The sequence below is a fragment of the Oncorhynchus gorbuscha genome, linkage group LG06 (assembly GCF_021184085.1).
Source record: "Oncorhynchus gorbuscha isolate QuinsamMale2020 ecotype Even-year linkage group LG06, OgorEven_v1.0, whole genome shotgun sequence".
Lineage (NCBI taxonomy): Eukaryota > Metazoa > Chordata > Actinopteri > Salmoniformes > Salmonidae > Oncorhynchus > Oncorhynchus gorbuscha.
The window spans coordinates 1,951,319-1,970,020 of record NC_060178.1 but is presented as its reverse complement, the minus strand read 5'-3'; the positions used below and the strand labels follow the sequence as shown (position 1 = coordinate 1,970,020).

At 44.0% G+C, this 18,702-nt stretch overlaps 1 protein-coding gene across 1 annotated transcript in view; it reads left to right on the top strand.

The window, feature by feature from the left end:
- Window positions 1–18,702, top strand: part of stra6 (signaling receptor and transporter of retinol STRA6) — a 163,848-nt gene that overhangs the window by 41,260 nt on the left and 103,886 nt on the right. Inside the window, 5 exon segments of the mRNA XM_046352065.1 lie at window positions 203–279; window positions 538–671; window positions 7,053–7,067; window positions 11,974–12,122; window positions 17,051–17,121. Coding sequence (XP_046208021.1) covers window positions 203–279; window positions 538–671; window positions 7,053–7,067; window positions 11,974–12,122; window positions 17,051–17,121 — 446 coding nt within the window.

The window sequence follows — 18,702 nt, the reverse complement described above, 5'->3', positions numbered from 1 at the left end:
ATCATAGACTGGGGGAAACCCTTTTGTTGTGGGGTCTCCCCCCCAGTCTTTGGTCTGACCCAGGGGAGAGGGCAGGGGGTCCACAGCTGCACAAGTGTCAAGGGTCAAATGGGTCGGGCAGAAGGACCAGACAGATGTGGCCAACTGAGATAACTGAAATGTCTCCTGGACTAATTGGTCTGTCTCCCGTTCTGTGGTGCAGCTGGTGGTCATGTTGATCCTAGCATTCCTTGCCAGGAGGATGAAGCTGGCGGATGGGCAGAAAAGAAGTTTACTCAGGTGAGATGCTCTTCTCTTACCCCATATTATAATCTTAGACTTCAACAAATACCTTTAAATGGCATCCTAATCCTCCCTTCTGTGGGAAAGTGAATTTACAAACGGAATAGGACTTTTTAAATTTAATTTAAATGATATTTCCCCCCCAAACCCTGCCGTCCACACTGTTGCATCACCCTGCCATGACATCATATATCAAACCTGAAGCAGTTTGGTTCTAACATCCTGGTTCTAAATATTTTCCTGTTTGATCCCCAGCCCAGTGAACTTCCTGGACCACACGCAACACAAGGGCTTAGCTGTAGCAGTGTTTGGAGTGCTGTTCTGCAAACTGTTTGGTCTGGTCATAGCACCAAACCCTCTTCCCTTCACCACAGACCAAGCCAACAAACGTAAGGAGCAGGAAGATTTTTTTCAAGCAGTCCACACATTTCTTGTTAACAAACTATAGTTCTGGCGAGTCGGTTAGGACATCTATTTTGTGCAAGACACAAGTCATTTTACTTATAATTCACTGTATCACAATTCCAGTGGGTCAGAAGTTTACATACACTAAGTTGACTATGCCTTTAAACAGCTTGGAAAATTCCAGAAAATGATGTCATGGCTTTAGAAGATTCTGATAGGTTAATTGACATCATTTTAGACATAATTTTAATTTTGGTGTACCTGTGGATGTATTTCAAGTCCTACCTCCAAACTCAGTGCCTCTTTGCTTGACATCATGGGAAAATCAAAAGAAATCAGAAATAATTGTAGACCTCCACAAGTCTGGTTCATCCTTGGGAGCAATTTCCAAACACCTGAAGGTACCACATTCATCTCTACAAACAATAGTATGCAAGTATAAACATCATGAGACCACGCAGCCGTCATACCGCTCAGGAAGGAGACACGTTCTGTCTCCTAGAGATGAACAGACTTTGGTGTGAAAAGTGCAAATCAATCCCAGAACAACAGAAAAGGACCTTGTGAAGATGCTGGAGGAAACGGGTACAAAAGTATCTATATCCACAGTAAAACGAGTCCCATATCAACATAACCTGAAAGGCCGCTCAGCAAGGAAGAAGCCACTGCTCCAAAACCGCCATTAAAAACCCAGACTACGGTTTGCAACTGCACATGGGGACAAAGATCGTACTTTTTGGAGAAATGTCCTCTGATCTAATGAAACAAAAATAGAACTGTTTGGCCATAATGACCATCATTATGTTCGGAGGAAAAAGGGGGAGGCTTGCAAGCCGAAGAACACCATCCCAACTGTGAAGCAAGGGGGTGGCAGCGTCATTTTGTGGGGGTGCTTTGCTGAAGAAAGGACTGGTGCACTTCACAAAATAGATGGCGTCATGAGGATGGAAAATTATGTGGATATATTGAAGACATCATTCAGGAAAAAGCTTGGTCGCAAATGGGTCTTCCAAATGGACAATGACCCCAAGCATACTGCCAAAGTTGTTATAAAATAGCTTAAGGACAGCAAAGTCAAGGTATTGGAGCAGCCATCACAAAGCCCTGACCTCAATCCTATAGAACATTTGTGCACAGAACTGTAAAAGCATGTGCGAGCAAAGAGGATGGGTCCTTTATGTTGCTGCTCATGGGTCCTTTATGTTGCTGCTCATGGGTCCTTTATGTTGTTGCTCATGGGTCCTTTATGTTGCTGCTCATGGGTCCTTTATGTTGCTGCTCATGGGTCCTTTATGTTGCTGCTCATGGGTCCTTTATGTTGTTGCTCATGGGTCCTTTATGTTGCTGCTCATGGGTCCTTTATGTTGTTGCTCATGGGTCCTTTATGTTGCTGCTCATGGGTCCTTTATGTTGCTGCTCATGGGTCCATTATTAAGACATGTTGCTGCTCATGGTTCCTTTATGTTGTTGCTCATGGGTCCTTTATGTTGCTGCTCATGGGTCCTTTAAGACATGCTGTTGCTCATCGTTCCTTTATGTTGCTGCTCAATGGTCCTTTATGTTGCTGCTCATGGGTCCTTTATGTTGTTGCTCATGGGTTCTTTATGTTGTTGCTCATGGGTCCTTTATGTTGCTGCTCATGGGTCCTTTATGTTGCTGCTCATGGGTCCATTATTAAGACATGTTGCTGCTCATGGTTCCTTTATGTTGTTGCTCATGGGTCCTTTATGTTGCTGCTCATGGGTCCTTTATGCTGTTGCTCATCGTTCCTTTATGTTGCTGCTCAATGGTCCTTTATGTTGCTGCTCATGGGTCCTTTATGTTGCTGCTCATGGTTCCTTTATGTTGTTGCTCATGGGTCCTTTATGTTGCTGCTAAGACATGCTGGGTCCTTTATGTTGCTGCTCATGGGTCCTTTATGTTGCTGCTCATGGGTCCTTTATGTTGTTGCTCATGGGTCCTTTATGTTGCTGCTCATGGGTCCTTTATGTTGTTGCTCATGGGTCCTTTATGTTGTTGCTCATGGGTCCTTTATGTTGTTGCTCATGGGTCCTTTATGTTGTTGCTCATGGGTCCTTTATGTTGTTGCTCATGGGTCCTTTATGTTGCTGCTCATGGGTCCTTTATGTTGCTGCTCATGGGTTCTTTATGTTGCTGCTCATGGGTCCTTTATCTTGTTGCTCATGGGTCCTTTATGTTGCTGCTCATGGTTCCTTTATGTTGCTGCTCATGGGTCCATTATTAAGACATGTTGTTGCTCATGGGTCCTTTATGTTGTTGCTCATGGTTCCTTTATGTTGCTGCTCATGGGTCCTTTATGTTGCTGCTCATGGGTCCTTTATGTTGCTGCTCATGGGTCCTTTATGTTGCTGCTCATGGGTCCTTTATGTTGTTGCTCATGGGTCCTTTATGTTGCTGCTCATGGGTCCTTTATTAAGACATGTTGTTGCTCATCGTTCCTTTATGTTGCTGCTCATGGTTCCTTTATGTTGCTGCTCATGGGTCCTTTATGTTGTTGCTCATGGGTCCTTTATGTTGTTGCTCATGGGTCCTTTATGTTGTTGCTCATGGGTCCTTTATGTTGCTGCTCATGGGTCCTTTATGTTGCTGCTCATGGTTCCTTTATGTTGCTGCTCATGGGTCCATTATTAAGACATGTTGTTGCTCATGGGTCCTTTATCTTGTTGCTCATGGGTCCTTTATGTTGGAAATGACCTCAAGTCAATAATATCCATTGGGTGATTGGTTGAGGCTTCTTGGGTGTGTGACATTACTCTGAGCCCTTACCAAAACACAAAACATGGCGGGCAGTTTTTCTCGCCTCGGATCTGAAACCAGTAGTAACCACCAACTTCAATGACAGTTAATTAAAACATTCCTGTGACAATAACACTGTTACCTAGCAGGGCTCGCTAGCTAACTGCAGTGTGTGAGTCATCTCAGTAGTTATTTTGTAAAACACCTCACCTAGCGAAAATCTAATTTGCGACGCTAGCTAGCTAACACATTAGCTCGGCTGCTTCTAGACTCGGGAGCTCATGAGGGTTCAGGAGCCAGTGAGTTTGATAATTTCACCATGGGCAACAACAGCTTGTTACAAATTAGTTTTCAGCCAAATATGTTAAGCTAATGGTTAGTTTATCCATTGCCCAATGAATTTAGAACGATAGCTACTGGCTGATATTGAGCTCTGGAGCCCACTGGTGAGACATGATTACACCACGGGCAACAATAACTGGCGACTATTTCGTTTCCTGTAAAATGTGTCAAACTTATCGTTAGTTTTTCTGCATTTAGACTCCTTACATCAGTCTTCAAAGGCCCAGTAAGTCAACAGAAGCTGGCAGATTAATTACTTACAAACAGCAGCTGCAAATTCCAACAAAACGAGGTTTTAAAGTTCATGAATCCATTAATGAAATTTTTGGGGTTAGAGTGCAGTATTTACATGTATTTCATTTAATTTCATAGAACAAATGTTGTTGTTTTTTAGCACATTTGTCAAACTGGCTTTAGCCACAGAGGGAGCAGGCCTGGGGGGAATTGCCTTGCAACATTATACCTAGGAGGTAATCAAAGTCAGCATAGCGCAACAAATTCCCATGATTTGTGAATCTGTTCGGGTCGAACAGACATCTAAAATGGAAAAAAATCTATACGATTTCATCTAATAGGATCTTACAATCTTACAAAATAACTACATTTCGGTCTCTACCAGTCATTGACTATTTACACATAATAGACATATTGGAACATTTATGGACAAACTTATACTTCACCTTTAATGGCTTTGAGACGAACAAAAACAATCTGCATTAAAATATGTCCTGTACGTTTATCACTGTGGCATCCTGTGATCCCTGGTCATTACTGCTCACAGCTATATTCTTTTGTCGTGTTTAAAAAATATATTTACTTTTTATCCCCTTGAGGTAAAAAAAAATCCCTCTTTCACAAAAGAGGACTTGACCAAGAGGGCAACTGAGAACTTTAATCGGATTTTGTAAATCTACTTTTGGAGCTTTATTCTGCCAATATGAGGTCTTTCTGAATCCTTGTGTCCGACATGGCCGGTTCTAGACAGCCCCGTGGGTCTGTGAAGCATTGTGGATAGTGAGTCATACTCCTAACCAGATATTATAGTCTGTCTGTTCACTGTTTGATTTACTAGCTGGGGAGACATTTGAAAAGAGGGGCATCTGTTCGAAAGAAAAGCCAAGCTCGAGTCAGAGGTGTAAAAACCAATATGTTAACTCAGATCAGTTGGATCATTCATGCAATAGTTGTTGTTACGTAATGTTTTTTTCTACATGTGTCTTTTCTTTTCGACTTACCTAAAGCTTTATACACTTTGTATTGAAATTAGGGAAGAATTTACTAAGCAACCAGTACCCCACTGTTATACTGTACACACAAGCTCAAACAGCTGAGGGGCAGTATAATAACAACTGAGGGGCAGTATAGTAACAGAGAGACAGTATAGTAACAGAGAGACAGTATAGTAACAGCTGAGAGACAGTATAGTAACAGAGAGACAGTATATTAACAGAGAGACAGTATAGTAACAGCTGAGGGACAGTATAGTAACAGCTGAGAGACAGTATAGTAACAGAGAGACAGTATAGTAACAGAGAGACAGTATAGTAACAGCTGAGAGACAGTATAGTAACAGAGAGACAGTATATTAACAGAGAGACAGTATAGTAACAGAGAGACAGTATAGTAACAGCTGAGAGACAGTATAGTAACAGAGAGACAGTATAGTAACAGAGAGACAGTATAGTAACAGCTGAGAGACAGTATAGTAACAGAGAGACAGTATAGTAACAGCTGAGGGACAGTATAGTAACAAAGAGACAGTATAGTAACAGAGAGACAGTATAGTAACAGAGAGACAGTATAGTAACAGCTGAGGGACAGTATAGTAACAGCTGAGAGACAGTATAGTAACAGCTGAGGGACAGTATAGTAACAGAGAGACAGTATAGTAACAGAGAGACAGTATAGTAACAGCTCAGAGACAGTATAGTAACAGAGAGACAGTATAGTAACAGAGAGACAGAATAGTAACAGCTGAGAGACAGTATAGTAACAGAGAGACAGTATAGTAACAGCTGAGAGACAGTATAGTAACAGATAGACAGTATAGTAACAGAGAGACAGTATAGTAACAGCTGAGAGACAGTATAGTAACAGAGATACAGTATAGTAACAGCTGAGGGACAGTATAGTAACAGAGAGACAGTATAGTAACAGCTGAGAGACAGTATAGTAACAGCTGAGGGACAGTATAGTAACAGAGAGACAGTATAGTAACAGAGAGACAGTATAGTAACAGAGAGACAGTATAGTAACAGCTGAGAGACAGTATAGTAACAGAGAGACAGTATAGTAACAGAGAGACAGTATAGTAACAGCAGAGAGACAGTATAGTAACAGAGAGACAGTATAGTAACAGAGAGACAGTATAGTAACAGAGAGACAGTATAGTAACAGCTGGGGGACAGTATAGTAACAGAGAGACAGTATAGTAACAGAGAGACAGTATAGTAACAGCTGGGGGGCAGTATAGTAACAGAGAGACAGTATAGTAACAGAGAGACAGTATAGTAACAGCTGAGGGACAGTATAGTAACAGAGAGACAATATAGTAACAGAGAGACAGTATAGTAACAGCTGAGAGACAGTATAGTAACAGCTGAGGGACAGTATAGTAACAGCTGAGGGACAGTATAGTAACAGAGAGACAGTATAGTAACAGCTGAGGGACAGTATAGTAACAGCTGAGAGACAGTATAGTAACAGAGGGACAGTATAGTAACAGAGAGACAGTATAGTAACAGAGAGACAGTATAGTAACAGCTGAGGGACAGTATAGTAACAGAGAGACAGTATAGTAACAGAGAGACAGTATAGTAACAGCTGAGGGACAGTATAGTAACAGAGAGACAGTATAGTAACAGCTGAGGGACAGTATAGTAACAGAGAGACAGTATAGTAACAGAGAGACAGTATAGTAACAGAGAGACAGTATAGTAACAGAGAGACAGTATAGTAACAGCTGAGGGACAGTATAGTAACAGAGAGACAGTATAGTAACAGCTGAGGGACAGTATAGTAACAGAGAGACAGTATAGTAACAGCTGAGAGACAGTATAGTAACAGCTGAGAGACAGTATAGTAACAGAGAGACAGTATAGTAACAGAGAGACAGTATAGTAACAGAGAGACAGTATAGTAACAGAGAGACAGTATAGTAACAGCTGAGGGACAGTATAGTAACAGAGCGACAGTATAGTAACAGCTGAGGGACAGTATAGTAAATAATGACAGTTTATAGTCTAACTTCCTGTTGTTTCCCCCAGAGTATTGGATTAACAGCTGAGTTCTAGACAGTTCTGTACTTCCCTCTCCTGGCCTGTGGAACAATATAGTAACAGAGAGACAGTCCTGGGCTCCCAGCTGGAGGGACTTTGGGGTCCTAGTCTGGCAGAAGGAGACAGCCCCAAGACACCAGAGAGACAGGAGTAACAGCTGAGGGAGATAGTAACAGAGTGGATTGTGGTTTGTCCTAACCCTTGAGACAATAGAGACATGGATTGTGTATGTCTGCCATTCAGAGGGTGAATGGGCAAAACAAAATATTTAAGTGCCTTTGAACGGGGTATGGTAGTAGGTGCCAGGCGCACCGGTTTGTTTCAAGAACTGCAACACTGATGGGTTTTTCACACTCAACCATCTCCTGTGTATCAAGAATGGTCCACCACCCAAAGGACATCCAGCCAACTTGACACAACTGTGGGAGGCATTGGAGTCAACATGGACCAGCATCCCTGTGGAACGCTTTGGACACCTTGTAGAGTCCATGCCCCAACCACGTGAGGCTGTTCTGAGGGGAAAGGGGGGTGTCTAACTCAATACTATGAAGGTGTTCCTAATGGTTTGTCCATGTATGTTTCTCCAAGGTGCTACGAGTCCTAGACAGGAATGACAGGACTCAGTGATTTCAGAGGATTTCAATATTTAGAACTGTTTAGGTCCAGGAGGTGTCAGCTGTGTGAAATGAAGTTCTCCAGAACAGTATAGTAACAGCTGAGCACAGACAGTATAGTAACACAGACACAGTATAGTAACAGCTGAGGGACAGCACAGCAACAGAGAGACACACACACACACAGAGACAGGATGGAGTTAAATAATGTTTAACACACACACACACACACACACACACACACACACACACAGACGCAGACATTGGATTACACACGCACACTACACACACACACACACACGCAGACACCTGGCCACGCACACGCACACACACACACACGCACACACACTGGGCACGCAGACACCACACACTTTGGGGTCCACACACACGCAGACACAAACACACGCAAGACACGCAGACACACGCAGACACACACACGCACACACACACGCACACACACACGCACATGCAGACACACACACACACACGCACACGCACACACACACACACGAGACATACAGACACGCAGACACATGTCTGCCATTCACACGGTGAATGGGCAAAACAAACACACACGCACAACGGGGTACACACACACACGCAGACACACACACACGCAAGAACTGCAACACATGGGCACACACGCTCAACCATCACACGCAGTATCAAGAATGGACCACCACACGCACACACATCACAGCACACACACACAAACGCACAGCACACAAACACACGCAGACCACATCACACGTGGAACACACATAGACACCACAGTCACATAGACACACAACCACATTATCATGTATAATATGCTGTGTTAATGTAGGGGGTATTTATCATATATAATATGGTGTGTTAATTAATGTGTCCATGTATTTATCATATATAATATGCTGTGTTAATTAATGTAGCATGGTATTTATCATATATAATATGCTGTGTTAATTAATGTAGCATGGTATTTATCATATATAATATGCTGTGTTAATTAACACACACATGGTATTTATCATATATAATATGCTGTGTTAATGTACACGCAGTATTTATCATATATAATATGCTGTGTTAATTAATGTAGCATGGTATTTATCATATATAATATGCTGTGTTAATTAATGTAGCATGGTATTTATCATATATAATATGCTGTGTTAATTAATGTAGCATGGTATTTATCATATATAATATGCTGTGTTAATGTAGCATGGTATTTATCATATATAATATGCTGTGTTAATTAATGTAGCATGGTATTTATCATATATAATATGCTGTGTTAATTAATGTAGCATGGTATTTATCATATATAATATGCTGTGTTAATTAATGTAGCATGGTATTTATCATATATAATATGCTGTGTTAATTAATGTAGCATGGTATTTATCATATATAATATGCTGTGTTAATGTAGCATGGTATTTATCATATATAATATGCTGTGTTAATGTAGCATGGTATTTATCATATATAATATGCTGTGTTAATGTAGCATGAAACTGTCCAAACACCCTCAGGTCTTATAGGCTTCAAAGGTTGGTGTCTCTCTCACAGGCTGAAATCGTACAAAGGTTGCAGACACACACACACACACACACACACACAGACACACACACACAGCACACACACACACACACACACACACACACACACACACACACACACACACACACACACACACACACACACACACACACACACACACACACACACACACACACACACACACACACACACACACACACACACACACACACACACACACACACACACACACACACACACACACACACACACACACACACACACACACACACACACACACACACACACACACACACACACACACACACACACACACACACACACACACACACACACAGACACACACACACACACACACACCTACAAAGCCTTGACATCTTCATTCACTGCCGTGTTCCATCTGTCTCCAACCCAGAGGTGTTTCATTCTGGACTCTTGGCTCTCAATGTCTGATTTGCAATGCTGCTTTTCCTCTCTGGCTCCGCAGCATTGTAGCTCTCACTGTTGCTAAGCACTGAGCAAATTGCAAAAAAACGTAATACCTATTGATATGAAGTGGACAAAGAATGTCTGTCTGATTTCTCCAGTGACTGTGGTATTGTCGGTGTGCTTCGGTGAATACCTGCTGTAGCTCGAGGCCTTGCTACCCACGCGTTTTTCCAATTCAATTCCATTCAATACAACTTCATTTGAATTGAATTTAAAAGGGATGGAATGTAAGTCTCGTCTGCTCTGAACGATCGAGCCTCAGAGCGATTAGTCTCATGGTCCTCCAACTTTTGGTAGACAAAAAGTATTGTTTTGGGTGTTGAATGGTTGAATGGTCAGGGTTTGTCTGTGTCTCTGTACTGAATTGGAGCGTTTAGTTCTGCCTGTTGTCACAGTTAATCACAGTTAGTTTCTGACAGACAGGGAACCCCTGGGCTAGCCAGCCTAAACCACATGGAGCAATGTTTTTATCACAGCAGTGGTCTGGCACAAACCAGACCATCAGACTGGATTAGAAAACCAGACCATCAGACTGGATTAGAAAACCAGACCATCAGACTGGATTAGAAAACCAGAACATCAGACTGGATTAGAAAACCAGAATATCAGACTGGATTAAAAAACCAGACCATCAGACTGGATTAGAAAACCAGACCATCAGACTGGATTAGAAAACCAGAACATCAGACTGGATTAGAAAACCAGACATCAGACTGGATTAGAAAACCAGAATATCAGACTGGATTAGAAAACCAGACCATCAGACTGGATTAGAAAACCAGAACATCAGACTGGATTAGAAAACCAGACATCAGACTGGATTAGAAAACCAGACCATCAGACTGGATTAGAAAACCAGAACATCAGACTGGATTAGAAAACCAGACATCAGACTGGATTAGAAAACCAGAACATCAGACTGGATTAGAAAACCAGAATATCAGACTGGATTAGAAAACCAGACATCAGACTGGATTAGAAAACCAGACCATCAGACTGGATTAGAAAACCAGACCATCAGACTGGATTAGAAAACCAGAACATCAGACTGGATTAGAAAACCAGAACATCAGACTGGATTAGAAAACCAGAACATCAGACTGGATTAGAAAACCAGAACATCAGACTGGATTAGAAAACCAGAACATCAGACTGGATTAGAAAACCAGAACATCAGACTGGATTAGAAAACCAGACATCAGACTGGATTAGAAAACCAGACATCAGACTGGATTAGAAAACCAGAACATCAGACTGGATTAGAAAACCAGAACATCAGACTGGATTAGAAAACCAGACCATCAGACTGGATTAGAAAACCAGAACATCAGACTGGATTAGAAAACCAGAACATCAGACTGGATTAGAGAGAGCATGGGACAGAACACTGTGCTGTTGTCCAAGCCATAGTCATAGAAAATGAATGGCTGTCTAGAATGTGTTTGCCTTATACATTCACCCTTACTTAGGTTTCACTGTTTTCCATTGTTAAACAGGAAATACCAGGGGACAGAAGGTCAAGATCTGTTTTCCTTGCACATCTATAAATCATATTTCTAATCTCCTTTAGGCGTTCTTCTTTTACAGTTCTCTTGAAAGTTTGATTACTATCATCAAGTCATATTTCTGTCTGTATTGCAGATCTATAAGTCATATTTCTGTCTGTGTTACAGATCTATAAGTCATATTTCTGTCTGTGTTACAGATCTATAAGTCATATGTCTGTCTGTATTACAGATCTATAAGTCATATTTCTGTCTCTGTTACAGATCTATAAGTCATATTTCTGTCTGTGTTACAGATCTATAAGTCATATGTCTGTCTCTGTTACAGATCTATAAGTCATATTTCTGTCTCTGTTACAGATCTATAAGTCATATTTCTGTCTGTGTTACAGATCTATAAGTCATATTTCTGTCTGTGTTACAGATCTATAAGTAATATTTCTGTCTGTATTGCAGATCTATAAGTCATATTTCTGTCTGTGTTACAGATCTATAAGTCATATTTCTGTCTTTATTGCAAATCTATAAATCATATTTCTGTCTCTGTTACAGATCTATAAGTCATATTTCTGTCTGTATTGCAGATCTATAAATCATATTTCTGTCTCTGTTACAGATCTATAAGTCATATGTCTGTCTCTGTTACAGATCTATAAGTCATATTTCTGTCTCTGTTACAGATCTATAAGTCATATTTCTGTCTCTGTTACAGATCTATAAGTCATATTTCTGTCTCTGTTACAGATCTATAAGTCATATTTCTGTCTCTGTTGCAGATCTATAAGTACTACTCCCTGTTGGCCAGTCTGCCCCAGGTCTGTTGCCTGGCCTTCCTCAGTTTCCAGTATCCTCTGCTGCTGTTCAATGGCCTGAAGGGGTCAGAGAAAACTACTTCTGGCGAGGTGAGTGTGCTGAAAACAGGCCTGTGTGTGTGTGTGTGTGTGTGTGTGTGTGTGTGTGTGTGTGTGTGTGTGTGTGTGTGTGTGTGTGTGTGTGTGTGTGTGTGTGTGTGTGTGTGTGTGTGTGCGTGCGTGCGTGCGTGCGTGCGTGCGTGCGTGCGTGCGTGTGTGTGTGGGGGGGGGGGGGTTCATCAATGTGAGTAGTTACTGTGATTCTGCCCTGTTCACTCAACATGTTGCCTATATGGTCTGATTCCACCGTACCACCTTCCTACCCCTTCATCATAGGCATTAGTGATATTAAAACCTCTTGAGGAGGAGAAACTCTGCTTAGTTAGCAGCTCGTTTCTCCGGCATGAGGGGGGACCACTGTGGAAAACAGAAAGCAGATTGAGCAGAGCAGGTTGCTACTGAATCAAGCAGCATACTGTGTTATTACAATCAGGCAGAGAGGGGAGGATTAGGTATCCACACAGGTAGACCAGAGGATTAGGTATCCACACAGGTAGACCAGAGGATTAGGTATCCACACAGGTAGACCAGAGGATTAGGTATCCACACAGGTAGACCAGAGGATTAGGTATCCACACAGGTAGACCAGAGGATTAGGTATCCACACAGGTAGACCAGAGGATTAGGTATCCACACAGGTAGACCAGAGGATTAGGTATCCACACAGGTAGACCAGAGGATTAGGTATCCACACAGGTAGACCAGAGGATTAGGTATCGACACAGGTAGACCAGAGGGCTAGGTATCCACACAGGTAGACCAGAGGATTAGGTATCGACACAGGTAGGCCAGAGGATTAGGTATCCACACAGGTAGACCAGAGGATTAGGTATCCACACATGTCGACCAGAGGCTAGGTATCCACACAGGTAGACCAGAGGATTAGGTATCCACACAGGTAGGCCAGAGGATTAGGTATCCACACAGGTAGACCAGAGGATTAGGTATCCACACAGGTAGACCAGAGGCTAGGTATCCACACAGGTAGACCAGAGGGCTAGGTATCCACACAGGTAGACCAGAGGATTAGGTATCCACACAGATAGACCAGAGGATTAGGTATCCACACAGGTAGACCAGAGGATTAGGTATCCACACAGGTAGACCAGAGGCTAGGTATCCACACAGGTAGACCAGAGGATTAGGTATCGACACAGGTAGACCAGAGGATTAGGTATCCACACAGGTAGACCAGAGGCTAGGTATCCACACAGGTAGACCAGAGGATTAGGTATCCACACAGGTAGACCAGAGGCTAGGTATCCACACAGGTAGACCAGAGGATTAGGTATCCACACAGGTAGACCAGAGGATTAGGTATCCACACAGGTAGACCAGAGGATTAGGTATCCACACAGGTAGACCAGAGGATTAGGTATCCACACAGGTAGACCAGAGGCTAGGTATCCACACAGGTAGACCAGAGGATTAGGTATCCACACAGGTAGACCAGAGGATTAGGTATCGACACAGGTAGACCAGGGGATTAGGTATCGACACAGGTAGACCAGAGGATTAGGTATCCACACAGGTAGACCAGAGGCTAGGTATCCACACAGGTAGACCAGAGGATTAGGTATCCACACAGGTAGACCAGAGGATTAGGTATCCACACAGGTAGACCAGAGGCTAGGTATCCACACAGGTAGACCAGAGGATTAGGTATCCACACAGGTAGACCAGAGGATTAGGTATCCACACAGGTAGACCAGAGGATTAGGTATCCACACAGGTAGACCAGAGGATTAGGTATCCACACAGGTAGACCAGAGGATTAGGTATCCACACAGGTAGACCAGAGGATTAGGTATCCACACAGGTAGACCAGAGGCTAGGTATCCACACAGGTAGACCAGAGGATTAGGTATCCACACAGGTAGACCAGAGTATTAGGTATCCACACAGGTAGACCAGAGGATTAGGTATCCACACAGGTAGGCCAGAGGCTAGGTATCCACACAGGTAGACCAGAGGATTAGGTATCGACACAGGTAGACCAGAGGATTAGGTATCCACACAGGTAGACCAGAGGCTAGGTATCCACACAGGTAGACCAGAGGATTAGGTATCCACACAGGTAGACCAGAGGATTAGGTATCCACACAGGTAGACCAGAGGATTAGGTATCCACACAGGTAGACCAGAGGATTAGGTATCCACACAGGTAGACCAGAGGATTAGGTATCCACACAGGTAGACCAGAAGATTAGGTATCCACACAGGTAGACCAGAGGATTAGGTATCCACACAGGTAGACCAGAGGATTAGGTATCCACACAGGTAGACCAGAGGATTAGGTATCCACACAGGTAGACCAGATGATTAGGTATCCACACAGGTAGACCAGAGGATTAGGTATCCACACAGGTAGGCCAGAGGATTAGGTATCGACACAGGTAGACCAGAGGGCTAGGTATCCACACAGGTAGGCCAGAGGATTAGGTATCCACACAGGTAGACCAGAGGCTAGGTATCCACACAGGTAGACCAGAGGATTAGGTATCCACACAGGTAGACCAGAGGCTAGGTATCGACACAGGTAGGCCAGAGGATTAGGTATCGACACAGGTAGACCAGAGGATTAGGTATCCACACAGGTAGACCAGAGGGCTAGGTATCCACACAGGTAGACCAGAGGCTAGGTATCCACACAGGTAGGCCAGAGGATTAGGTATCCACACAGGTAGACCAGAGGCTAGGTATCCACACAGGTAGACCAGAGGATTAGGTATCCACACAGGTAGGCCAGAGGATTAGGTATCCACACAGGTAGGCCAGAGGCTAGGTATCCACACAGGTAGGCCAGAGGATTAGGTATCCACACAGGTAGGCCAGAGGATTAGGTATCGACACAGGTAGACCAGAGGCTAGGTATCCACACAGGTAGACCAGAGGATTAGGTATCCACACAGGTAGACCAGAGGCTAGGTATCCACACAGGTAGACCAGAGGATTAGGTATCCACACAGGTAGACCAGAGGCTAGGTATCCACACAGGTAGACCAGAGGATTAGGTATCCACACAGGTAGACCAGAGGCTAGGTATCCACACAGGTAGGCCAGAGGATTAGGTATCCACACAGGTAGACCAGAGGCTAGGTATCCACACAGGTAGGCCAGAGGATTAGGTATCCACACAGGTAGGCCAGAGGCTAGGTATCCACACAGGTAGACCAGAGGCTAGGTATCCACACAGGTAGACCAGAGGCTAGGTATCCACACAGGTAGACCAGAGGATTAGGTATCGACACAGGTAGACCAGAGGCTAGGTATCCACACAGGTAGGCCAGAGGATTAGGTATCGACACAGGTAGGCCAGAGGATTAGGTATCGACACAGGTAGACCAGAGGATTAGGTATCCACACAGGTAGACCAGAGGGCTAGGTATCCACACAGGTAGACCAGAGGCTAGGTATCCACACAGGTAGGCCAGAGGATTAGGTATCCACACAGGTAGACCAGAGGCTAGGTATCCACTGGCCTTGAGTCGTGCAGCACAGGTAGACCAGAGGATTAGGTATCCACACAGGTAGGCCAGAGGATTAGGTATCCACACAGGTAGGCCAGAGGCTAGGTATCCACACAGGTAGGCCAGAGGATTAGGTATCCACACAGGTAGGCCAGAGGATTAGGTATCGACACAGGTAGACCAGAGGCTAGGTATCCACACAGGTAGACCAGAGGATTAGGTATCCACACAGGTAGACCAGAGGCTAGGTATCCACACAGGTAGACCAGAGGATTAGGTATCCACACAGGTAGACCAGAGGCTAGGTATCCACACAGGTAGACCAGAGGATTAGGTATCCACACAGGTAGACCAGAGGCTAGGTATCCACACAGGTAGGCCAGAGGATTAGGTATCCACACAGGTAGGCCAGAGGATTAGGTATCCACACAGGTAGACCAGAGGCTAGGTATCCACACAGGTAGGCCAGAGGATTAGGTATCCACACAGGTAGGCCAGAGGCTAGGTATCCACACAGGTAGACCAGAGGCTAGGTATAGGTATCCACACAGGTAGACCAGAGGCTAGGTATCCACACAGGTAGGCCAGAGGCTAGGTATCCACACAGGTAGACCAGAGGCTAGGTATCCACACAGGTAGACCAGAGGATTAGGTATCCACACAGGTAGACCAGAGGCTAGGTATCCACACAGGTAGACCAGAGGCTAGGTATCCACACAGGTAGGCCAGAGGCTAGGTATCCACACAGGTAGACCAGAGGATTAGGTATCCACACAGGTAGACCAGAGGCTAGGTATCCACACAGGTAGACCAGAGGATTAGGTATCCACACAGGTAGACCAGAGGATTAGGTATCCACACAGGTAGACCAGAGGCTAGGTATCCACACAGGTAGACCAGAGGCTAGGTATCCACACAGGTAGACCAGAGGCTAGGTATCCACACAGGTAGGCCAGAGGCTAGGTATCCACACAGGTAGACCAGAGGATTAGGTATCCACACAGGTAGACCAGAGGCTAGGTATCCACACAGGTAGACCAGAGGCTAGGTATCCACACAGGTAGACCAGAGGATTAGGTATCCACACAGGTAGACCAGTAATTGTAGTAATCTGCTCTGAGGTAATTGGTTTAGGTGCCACTGATCAGGTTATGAATGACAGGTTATTGTGTTATGTAGCTGTAGTTCCCACAGAGGTAGCAACAATGCTGCTGTTCATTATGGTGATCATCTCAGACTGGCCTTACAGTAGGAAGTCGTGACAGCTGATTGGCCAAACAGATTCAGACTGGCCTTGCGGTCGTGACAGCTGATTGGCCAAACAGATTCAGACTGGCCTTGCGGTCGTAGAATTGACTCCAACCCTGATAAGATTTACAGTAGATAAATGAATACAGACATTTTTCAAACTGTCACATTTTCCCCACATCCTGTGTTTTATTACTACAGGACCTGAGCAGCAGCTACTACAATGACTACGTCAAGAATATACTAAAGAAGAAGAAGCCTTCCAAAACCAGGTCAGAATCATTGCTTTGTTCCCATCCTCCCCTGTCTCAAACATCCTCCTGATATGCAATGAGCTATGACATCTCTTGAAGCAGAGTGTTCCTGGCCAGGAAGCTAGCCACTGCTGCCAACAGACAGGGTGAGGATTATGAATGCCTTCAGTAACTGGCAGGAAAATCACCTTCATAAATAGCATGCAAATTACTTGTTGGAACAAGCAGGGGTTTCACCCTCCAACCCAGTTTAGAAAGAGGAACATTATTCGAGCTGATTTGCTTTTAATATCAGATAGTCCTTTTCCAATGGAGCTCAGAATAGCCAGACACAATGCACATAACATGAATATCCATTATAGTAACCCATCTTGGCCAGAAACCATGCACATGCATGTTCTAGAATAGAGAGTTCTTTCCAGAGTCATTCCATGGAACATTCTAGAATAGAGAGTCCTTTCCAGAGTCATTCCATGGAGCATTCTAGAATAGAGAGTTCTTTCATAATTCATTTCATGGAGCATTCTAGAATAGAGAGTCCTTTCCAGAGTCATTCCATGGAGAATTCTAGAATAGAGTTATTTCCAGAGTCATTCCTTGGAGCATTCTAGAATAGAGAGTTCTTTCCAGAGTCATTCCATGGAGCATTCTAGAATAGAGAGTCCTTTCCAGAGTCATTCCATGGAGAATTCTAGAATAGAGTTCTTTCCAGAGTCATTCCATGGAGCATTCTAGAATAGAGAGTTGTTTCCAGAGTCATTCCATGGAGCATTCTAAAATAGAGCGTTCTTTCCAGAGCCATTCCATGGAGCATTCTAGAATATAGAGTTCTTTCCAGAGTCATTCCACGGAGCATTCTAGAATAGAGCGTTCTTTCCACAGTCATTCCATGGAGCATTCTAGAATAGAACGTTCTTTCCAGAGTCATTCCATGGAACATTCTCAAACAATATTCTCACTGAAACATCTCCACATAAAGGAAAAGTCCCACTTTGAATGTTGTTGATCCACTTACCTAATTGACAGACTGAAAAGAAGGAAGCCTGTACAGAATAAAAAATATTGCAAAACATGCAATGAGAAAAGGAAAAGAGGACAGGGGAAGGAGAGGAGGAAAAGAGGACAGGAGAAGGAGAGGAGGAAAAGAGGACAGGAGAAGGAGAGGAGGAAAAGAGGACAGGAGGACAGGAGGACAGGAGAAGGAGAAGGAGAGGAGGATACGAGGAGAGGGGAAAGAGGACAGAAGGAGATGAGGATAAGAGGACAGGAGGAGAGGAGGATACGAGGAGAGGGGGAAAGAGGACAGAAGGAGATGAGGATAAGAGGACAGGAGGAGAGGAGGATACGAGGAGAGGGGGAAAGAGGACAGAAGGAGATGAGGATAAGAGGACAGCAGGAGAGGAGGATACGAGGAGATGCCTTGGGGAAAGAGGACAGAAGGAGATGAGGATAAGAGGACAGGAGGAGAGGAGGATACGAGGAGAGGGGGAAAGCGGACAGAAGGAGATGAGGATAAGAGGACAGGAGGAGAGGAGGATACGAGGAGAGGGGGAAAGAGGACAGAAGGAGATGAGGATAAGAGGACAGGAGGAGAGGAGG